Source organism: Crocodylus porosus, unplaced genomic scaffold (assembly GCF_001723895.1).
Source record: "Crocodylus porosus isolate Cpor-Errol unplaced genomic scaffold, CroPor_comp1, whole genome shotgun sequence".
Taxonomy (NCBI): Eukaryota; Metazoa; Chordata; order Crocodylia; family Crocodylidae; genus Crocodylus; species Crocodylus porosus.
The window spans coordinates 4,558,439-4,568,344 of record NW_017728937.1 but is presented as its reverse complement, the minus strand read 5'-3'; the positions used below and the strand labels follow the sequence as shown (position 1 = coordinate 4,568,344).

The following is a 9,906-nucleotide window of genomic DNA, read 5'->3' as shown; positions in this document are numbered from 1 at the left end:
CCCACCCCATTCTGGGATTGGGTCCGGGGTGGGGGCTGACACTGCCTCTACCACCCTTGGTGTGCCAGGATTGGGTCCTGGGGATCCAACACTGCCTGCTTCTGCCCCCTACACTAGGATAGGACCCTGGCACCACCCTTGCCTCGCCCTGCACACTGGGACTAGGCTCCAGATCCAACATACATGGCCCAGGGGTCCCCACAGGTCTGTAGATTCGGCACCAGGGGAGTAGTGGCACAGCTCTCCCACTGCCAAATACCAGTACACAGGCCAGCACTGTGGGCTGGACCTGGCCCCTGGGCCGGAGGTTGAGCACCCCTGTTCTATTCCATTGGATCAGGCTGTTTTTCTTCCCCATGATCAGTGCCACTGGCATACAGTCAATTCTAGAAGCCCGTTTAATTATACAAGCAATTTGTTGGGCAAGAACTGACTGGAAATCTCTCCTGTACTTATATCATTTCAAGGAACTACTTGTCACTCAGTCCTTAATGTAAATGGCAGATGATTTTCTCTTGTGCTCACTGTAAGAACAGGGACATGGCTTCTAGCTTACAGCTATTATGTAGGAGGACCTACATAATAGGGTTTGGACTGTATAGTATATTTTGCTCTAGACAGGCCAGCAAGATAAAGGCATTAAACTACACAATAATTGCATAATTCATGTATTATACACTGCTTTCCAGAAAATATCTGTAACATATGACTTTGCAACTAAAAAAGACAAGGTTTTATGATGCTTGACATTGGAACACTTGGCATCATTAAGGTTCTGCACCATAGTTGTACATACCTACATCACAGTTTGCGGTCACTTAAACCAGCTCAGAGTTCTATATCTCACTCCAATCTAAAACAAATAGTCTGTGAAAAACAAGAAAAGCTCCTTCCCTACCTGGCTCAGCTTTGCTGGTGAATCATTTAAAGTAATTCAGTCTTTGAATTTGGAAAATGTAATTGATCTGAATGAAAAGGAGGGGAACAATTGATTCTGAATATTCATTTGCTTATCACTCATTCTCTCTAAAACACCAGGGAGACAGAGTTTGGCTGGGAGCCACTTGAACACAACAAAACCAGCTTCCAGAGGTCATCAGCACTAGCAAAAGTCAGACATGTGATGCCTATCCATAGAAGATCAGTGCTGAGTGTTGCTGCAGAGCAGAGAGAGGACAGGCTGATGAGTTAAAGTTCCAGTGCGGCACATTCTTAGTATTCTTTCCCATACTCAATGGGAACAAGGAATGATTGCAAACAGACTGAACTCATACAGGCCAATGGGGAACAGAAGTTAGCTATAAAAATCACATCATCTTCCCACAAGCTGGATTCTCCTTTCCCTGGAATATATGGAACACACCTGCTCATTTGCAATGCAGTCATTTTTAGCACATCTTCATGTCATGTCCCCTCAGTTAGTTAACTTAAGTATTATGTGTAACAGGCCTGTTTATGGGACTTCAGGCTGACCATGTGAGTGAACATGGAGGGCCTTATGGCACTTCTTCCTCACTCCTTGAGTCCAGGGGCCTGCAAACTCCAAACCCTGCCTCACACAGCATCACTGCAGACTCTCCCATCATAGTTGGGCATCACTACCAAGAAGCTAAGTCTTGTTTCATTTCCATGCACACAGGCTGTACAAATCAGTTGCTTTTGGTTTAATAAGGGATGGATGTATTGTTGATTAGAGGGTGTTCTTTCAAAGAAAAAGTTTCTAACCAGTTGTAGCCTTCATTGAAGCCAATCTTCCATTAGCAAAGTGCTCTGTTTGACAGCTCTAGCAATGCAATCAGCTCTCAGGAGAAGTCTGAATACAGCCTCTGCACTGCTGGTATTAAGCATGAGGAACACCAGCACCTGCTGAGTGCTGTGGTCTTATCAGACAGGCTCTGACAGATGTGGCTACATGGGATGTTTGCTACGACTCTGGAGTCTGGTGTGGAGCTGCCAGGGAGACACTGGGTTTGCTTGGCAACCTCTGCAGCGCAGCCCGGGCAGTCAGAGGATGAACAGCATTCTTCAGCCCAAACCTCTCTGGGGTTTTTGTGGATGAGCGGACCACAGGCTGGTGAGGGGTGATCACTTTGGATGGACTCTTGTCCACAATGGGCCTAAAGGAAATTAAGAGAAAAAAATCCCTATTGTGAGATGGTGCAAGCTGATATGAGGAAACAGTGCAATCAGGCTGGATTTCCTTGAGAACTTAACCAAAAATGTCCAGTACTTGGTGACTTGGGAAGTTTGGCACAAGACAAATCTCTAAGGCAGACATACTGCTAACCTTAGTGTGTTTTGAGGACACCAGACTACCTGTCAATATGCAGAGAATCTTAGGAAAAGGACCTTGAGGGTCATCTAGTCCAATACCCCAGACAAATGCAGGATGCGCTGTTCCTAGACCATCCCAAATAGATTCTGTAGATGTCTGTAGTCTACACTAGGATGAAAGACTGTACAGAAATGTTTACACTGGTACTCAGCCCTCACAAGATTGGTCAGCTCACAGTATAACACTCGTTCCCCATTTTGTTTTGTTGGGGGTTTTTTTTTGCTTAGTGTTGACCCTGCTCCTTCCCACACATGCCGTTTTATCCCTGTCTGCTTAATGGAACCCTGGAAGATGTAACTTCCATCAAGCAACAGGGAATGTTGCTTAGTGGAAACTGATGCTCCATGTGACATGCTTCATATTCCCAGAGCAAGTTATCTAGAGAGCAAAAAACATCCCAGGAACTTGCTCTACCAGCACACAGCAGCAAGGGGAGTTGGAGAGCTGCTGGCAGGGACTGTCACTCCCCACACACACCCTTCAGCTGCACTGCTAATGAGAAGTGAGCTGTAGCTCCCCAGTTGAGCTCTCCCAAGGTAAAGGAGCTGCTGCCTTGATCCCTGGCTGTAAGGAGCCCTGTGTAAAGGATGCGGGGAGTGGCAGAGCTCCAGCTCTTCCAGGATGCCTTACAAGGTGCTTCTGTGTACATATTTTTCCTTTTTCCCCATCTGTCTTCCCCACAGTTTTCCAAAGAAATTCTCTCCCCCTCTCTGAGATTCCTATTATGTGCAAGTAAAGCAAGTTATGCTGAGTGTTTGTTTAAACTCTGGCTTTCACAGGGAAGAGGTGCTAAAGGGCTTCTCAAAGAAGTGGACTTGAAGGCTGGTTGGGGAGAGGGAGGAGGGGGCTGAGCCATGACATCTCCCACTGAGGCACCCTGGGGCAGTAGAATTCAGTATGGATCATAGAGAGTCCCCCCTGCAGGAAGGAAGGGTGAGGAAAGAGTGGGATGCTGGAGTATGTGCCAAACACTTACCACCCTATGTGTCACATGCCACATATTCATATTAAAGCACAGTAACAAGCAAGCTGTAAAGGTAACAAGTAACATCTCTGAGGCTGGATCACCATTTTTGAGCTTGTTATCAGGTCATAAATTGCTTATATGTGTGGCATGTTACAATTTATTGCTCCATTAACACATTAGATGTAGCACCTGCCAGAGGCCATAGAAAATGGATCTTTGCTCCAATCCCCCTGCCCAACTGCCCTCTTCCCACTCCCCTCAGCCCTCAGCCCCCTGCAGGCTGGAACTCTGCCAGCCCGTAGAAAGCCCTTTGCAAAAGAGCAAAATCCATGTGTTCCTCTGTTAAAACGAAAAGTCTGTGTTTTTCTTGTGTAAAAGGGAAAACCAATGTGTTTTTCCCTTTTCCCATGGGAAATGGAAAACCAGATCCCTGGTCATCACGTTTGTGACAGGGCACTTGGTGCACCTGTCACTTTGAGAGAGAGCTTGTGCCTGTGAAGCAGCCTGCAGGCATGGCACAGGGGCTGATTAGGGAGTCAGCTGACTAGGAAGGGGCAGGGACTGAGACACATAGTCCAGGGCCTATGCTGGCCTGAGCACCACTGGGAGAGGAGCTCCTGGTAGCAAGGCTACAGCAGGACTCTGGATAAGCAGCACAGAGCCCAGCACTCGAGGAGGTCTAGCCAGGCCTTGGGACAGATAGGCCTGGGAGCAGAGGGGCCAGGGGCCAAGCACTCAAGAGAAGCAGGCCAGGGTTTGGACGAGATGGGCCTGGGGACAAAAGTATGGCCCAAGGGCGTTGCTGGTAAATGACCTGGTGATAGTGAAAGGGACGGAAGCGGAGGTATGGTTAATGGAGGTCCCTACTGGCCCAGCGAGAGAGACAGAGTAAGGGGCCAAAAGGATATATGGCCTGGAGCCCAGAGGCAGACAGCCTGAGCCCCTTGAGGAATGCAGTGTGGGGTCAGGGCAGGCCTTGGAAGGGATAGGGCTGAGGTTCACAGCCAGAGAGTTTGAGCCCAAAAATACAACTAAGTACTTGAGAGATAGTCTGGTGTCTGGGGGAGACCAAGAGAGCTTGGTGCCTAGAGAAGACTAGGAATGCAAGAGTTCGGTGCCTGTGGGGGGGACCAGGAGGGTCTAGTGTCCAAGGAGAACTACTCCAGTGCCTGGGACCTAACAGAGGGCAGAGCATCAGGCTGGTAGTCCACGACGGGCATACGTCAGCAAATCACCTGCAAGGCTTGGGAGTGAGCGCTGGGGACAATGGAGCCCACAAACTAGCCCTCAAGGCAGGAGGGCAAAATGCGGCCCAGGGCTAGATACGGCTTGCCAGGCCATTCTATCTGGCATGTGGGGCCCCTAAAAAATTTAGAAAATTAATATTAATCTGACCTGGGCTACCTGTCATGTGGCCCTTGATGGCTTGCCGAAACTCAGTAAGCGGCCCTCTGCCCAAAATAATTGCCCGCCCATGGCAATGACCATGAACACTCATGATCATAAGAGTAACAGCAGGCTTGGGAAGCTGAGGGATCAGCCTTCCTTTCATCAGCCATTAATAATATCAAGGCATGGTGGATCAGTAACAGGGGGAGGGCTCCAAGGGGAACCACGTTGGCAAGTGCAGAAAGGCCACCAGGGGGCATTATGAGCACATCTAGGACTACAACCTTATTTGAAAATCAGAATGTTTTCACTACAAGTGACTCCAGTTTCAGTTCTTCAGGTGCTAATTATTATAATAAAAGGTTCCAATAATAACCATACTTTGCTTCCATAACATATACTTACTTAATGTCCACAATAAAAAAGAGCTCCTTCCCTGAACCTTCTTTTAAAGTGAACTGATATAAATTTCACGGGGAAAATGTGCGTCTAATGTGCCCAACATCACGAGTGGTTATTTCTAAGATTCCTGACATTAACAGTGTGAGCAAACATCAGTTCACCCACCAACAAGGAGAGCAGCATAGAACATATGCTACATCCCCCCTGCTAGGAGTTCAGACTACAGTGAAATATGACGTGGAGACAACAGGACAAGCTCTTCCTTCCTAAGTGAAGTCCTTTCTATTTTTACTGGAAGTTCTGTATAGAAAGCTGCCTGACATATGTACCTGACAATTGTTGATCCGACAGCTGCTGGTCCTGAAACAGGCCTCCTGGGCTGGCAGCTGGCCCTCTTGTCAGTGTTGTGCCTCCCTTCTGCTCTTGCTGTTGATGATTCACATGCAGAAGGGGTGCTGCAGTCACTCAGACCCGCAAGCTGCTCACCCACCAGCTGGGCTGCTGTCTCTGAGCTAGCCCTCGACAGGCAGCGCTGCATCACCTGCACTTGCTCTTTTGGATCGAGAATTTTCAGGCGCCGGACTCGGATGTCCCTAACTTTAGAGGGTTTGGCATCCAGGCCCTGCATGGAGGCAGGAGAAGGACACTTGGGAGGTGAGGGCACTAGGCAGAAGTTCAACCTGGATGGCAGCCCACTTTCCAGAGCGTGTAATGAATCTGAAACACAGTGGGAAAGCACACTGATTGACAGGTATGGGTAGATCACTTAACTCCTAAAGGACCAGACAAATCACTGCTGACTTCAACGGGAAGACTCCTGCTGACTTCAACAAGCCTTGTATTGTGGAATGGGTGCTTTCACTTCCCCTTATGGCCAATGAAAACAGAAGGCTCTTCGCCCTTCTGAGGATGGGCTCCAACCCAGTGAAGTGCAAGGCATAAGAAAACAGCAGAGCTGTGGGTTTTTATTTTTACCAGAGAAGTGTAGAAACAAATTTCCAAGATCAACATGAGAATAAAAGGAAGTGCTTAGCTGTTAAAAACATTTTCCTGCTAAAAAAGACAAATCAAGTTGCCCACCGGATACTCTTTTTGCAATTTGTGATTTAATCCAGATAACCCTCAGGTGCCACCTACCTACATGGAAGGAGAATACTGGGTGTATATACATAAATTGCTAAAGTTGCAGTAGACTAATTCTACTGTACATTAGTGCAGCAGCCAAAACCTGTACTAATGTGCTAATGCACAGCAGAATTAGTCTATTGTGCAATAACATCACAAAAAAAGCATGCGCTGGTGCCAATGTGCAGGAGCGCTGATTAGGGCACATTAAGTTAGTGCCTGTAATTACAGGTAAACAATAAGCCATAACTACAGTGCATTAATGAACGTGTAGATGCACCCACTGAATCCTACTGCTGATGTACACACGCATGCTGTTGTGTATATATGTTTGTCCCTAGAAACGTTCTATATATAGCAGAGATCTGGTTGCTAATGACTATAAAAAAAAAAAAATGAACTGTACCTAAGTGGCAGATGCAGCAGGTTCAGGCTAAGGGCATACAATCAAAAGAATTGAAAGAGGAGCTGCATCACACAGCTCCACAGCAGAAACACAGCTTGACATGTCCTGTCAGGAGTCAGCTTACTTTGCCTCTTAGATGACTCTGATGTAAAGCTTGTATTGAACAATTTGCATCACACTGTTTGATTTAAAGTATCTGACGTTAATGTACCCTTTGCTTCTTTTTGAGAGCAGTAATGTACTTGGCTTCTTTCAAAGCCTTTTGAGCCTTGGCGCAAATTGGGTGACCAAAATAACTTCTGAACTGCAAGTCTTTTAAACCTGGTAGTCAGAGGCTCTGACTGCTCAAACACTTGCACATAGGAACAATGTTCCAGATGGCATTTCATTACAGTTGATGGGATTTTTCCCTGTCAAGTGTAGGGCCCTGATTCCATAAAGGAGAAGGAAATAAAGTTGTTCAGGCATGACTTGCTCTTAGTGCATCCATGCTGGCTGTTCCTAATCCTCTTATTCTCCTCCAGGTGCTAAAAAATAGATTTCTTGATGAGCTGCTCCATGGTCTTTCCAGGTATCAAGGTCAGGCTGACTAGTCTGTAATTCTCTGGATCCTCCTCCTTCCCTTTCTTAATGATGGGCACCATATTTGCCCTTTTCCAGTCATCTGGGACCTCACCTGACTTCCACAAGTTCTCAAAGAGGATAGAAAATGCATCTGAAATGATCTCTGTCAATTTCTTCAATACTTTATGGTTTGTCCCATCTGGTCCTGCCAACTTGAAAGCATCTCACTTATCTAAATAATCCCTACACTGTTTTTCCACTACTCTAGGCTGCTTGTCTCCTTTTCTATCTTTGCTGCCAGCTGCACTCATCATCTGGTGGCTGACCTTATTTGTGAAGACTGAAATAAAAAAAGCCTTAAATACTTCAGCCTTCTCTGCATCATCCATAAGTAGAGTGCCTTCTGCAGTCAGCAAGGGACCTACACTTTTCTTGGTCCCTTCTACCTTACTTGTATAATCCCTTTTTATTGTCTTTTACATCCCTTGCCATGAACACATATACCAACTTATTCACTTTCAAAATCCCCTTGGTCAAGCTCTTGGTGTACTTTGACGTTCTCGCAATTGTATATTAAAAACAAAGAGGAAAAGTGAAGAAACAGGTTTCCTTAACAAAACCAGGTGCGGGATGAAAACTGGGTTGAACGAAGCAGCCTGTTTCCTATTGTCAGAGCCCTGTGAGGGTTTTAGAATTCTCTCTCTCGATTATACACAGGACTGGAAGAATTGGATTTCTATTTTTTTAAATGATAATAAAGTGCAATGTTTATTTCCAAGTACAGGTTTCCCCTCGCTTTATGCAGGTTCTGCTTGTGTGAATTCACTCTTATGCAGTGACCCTTTTTACACCAAAAATTGGTTATATGTGAGGTAAATTCACTCTTAGACAGTCGGTATTGTGGAAGCACGCAGTCAGCTGCTTTGTGCAGTGCATTGTGGGTGTGAAATGCACCAAAATAGTGCTCCTCACTCATTGTCTGTGACGCGTGTTTCTGTAGTTGCCATCCCCACTATGATAATGCCCTGTGCTAGCGTGACTGTCTGCTGTTGGTGAGTATGTACACAGGAAGGTTGTCACTTGGGATTCTGGATGCTTTTCAATAACACAGCTGGCCATCATTGTCCATGCTTTTGTAACCTCGAAGTTAGACTACTGCAGTGGGCTATATATAGTCTTGAAGGGCATCCCTGTCTGAAGGCTGCAATTTCTGTAGAATGCACAGCTTGCTTTTTGGTAGGGGTGGGTCACCAGGAACACATTACTCTTGTGCTCTAGGGTCTCCACTGGCTTTTGAGCAAAATTCAAGGTGCTGAATTTTTTACTTATAAAACGGTCTGGGCCCTGCATACCTAAGCACTACCGTCTCCCTTTTATTCCATCACAATCCCTAGGGTCAGTCAAGAGGAAGCTCCTGCAAGGATGATCTGTCTGCCAAGTTCATTTGGTGAGGTTATGTGGAAGGTCATAGTCTGCAACTGCTCCTCACCCCTGGAACTTGCTCTGTCAGAACCCAAACCTAGACACCTGGCAGAAGCACCATAGGACCTTAGTTGGGTAGGCAGGGTTAAGGTTCGGGGTACTGTTAAGGGGAACAGTTTTATTATTTTATTTCAATTTTACCTGTTTTCATTGTAAGCTGTTCTGTACCTTTTTGCAGGGAGGGTACCATAGAAATCAAAGAGACAGTTAGCTGTGTTAGTCTGAAGTCAGGCAGAAGTCAGGGTAGATTTACACCTTACAAGTAAGTCAGAGATGTATAGCATAAATTTTCATGAGCCTAAGGGTACTTCTTCAACATCTGATGAAGTGAGCTTGGACTTGAGAAAGCTTTTGCTATACACTTCTGATTTAGTCTGCAAGACATAAATCAAATAAATATACTAAGATTCAGCGTTAAAGTAACTCCAATGAGGTCTTTGGATTTGTATCTGTGTAGCAGAGGTATTCACTAGATACATGTCTTTGGCTGCTTTCCTAATCAGAATTCACTAGGCCTGGTTTAACATTGCCCTACACTAGTTCAGTATTTGTACCTATGCAAACTGTGTGAAGGTGACTAAATCAGAAAAGCAATGTTTTAGACCCACTGTGCTTTGCCACAACTCAGCCACACAAGGCAACCACATTTGGCAATTCAAGGGCCCAAGGTCCTTCTCCTGATACAGATCATCAGCTAATACAAGGTTAGCAAAGTTCCACTGAATTACACAAATTAGGAATTTGGCCTATACGTACAAAGCTAGAAGCTTTGGGAACTGTCTCTGCCCTGATTGTTCCAAACTACTGCTCTGAAATATAGGAGGTGGGATCTCAAAAAATGTAGTTCTCAATACTTCTATTTGGGGGCAAATCCAGAGGGGGTGCAGCAGCTGCACCCCTCTTTCAAACTGGAGGTTCTGGGGACTAAAAAAAGTCTCCAAAATGGAAAAGAATCTGTCCTGGGGGTGGGGGAAGCTTCAGAGCTGACCCTGCCAACTCCAATAGAGCTGCTTTGAGGCTGGGCTCACCTACACAAACGCTCGTAGTATGGGAAACAAGCAGGAGGAACTCACCCTCCTGCTAGCTGACGCCAGCCCGGACACCGTGGGGATCACTGAAACATGGTGGGACTCAACGCATGACTGGGCGGTGAATGTCAAGGGCTATAGGCTGTATGGGAGGGACAGGATAGGAAGGAGAGGTGGAGGATGTGGCACTCTATATTAAGGAGGAATA

The 9,906-nt window shown here is 46.1% G+C and overlaps 1 protein-coding gene across 1 annotated transcript in view; it reads right to left on the bottom strand.

Moving 5' to 3' along the window:
• Window positions 1-652: 652 nt before the first annotated feature.
• LRRC56 (leucine rich repeat containing 56) overlaps window positions 653-9,906 on the bottom strand; it is a 119,883-nt gene continuing 110,629 nt past the window's right edge. Inside the window, exons 12-13 of the mRNA XM_019547294.1 lie at window positions 5,423-5,810; window positions 653-2,117 (exon numbers count right to left, since the gene is read on the bottom strand). Of these exons, the coding sequence (XP_019402839.1) occupies window positions 1,925-2,117; window positions 5,423-5,810 (581 nt within the window). The 3' untranslated portion in view covers window positions 653-1,924. The remainder of the gene's footprint in view (window positions 2,118-5,422; window positions 5,811-9,906) is intronic.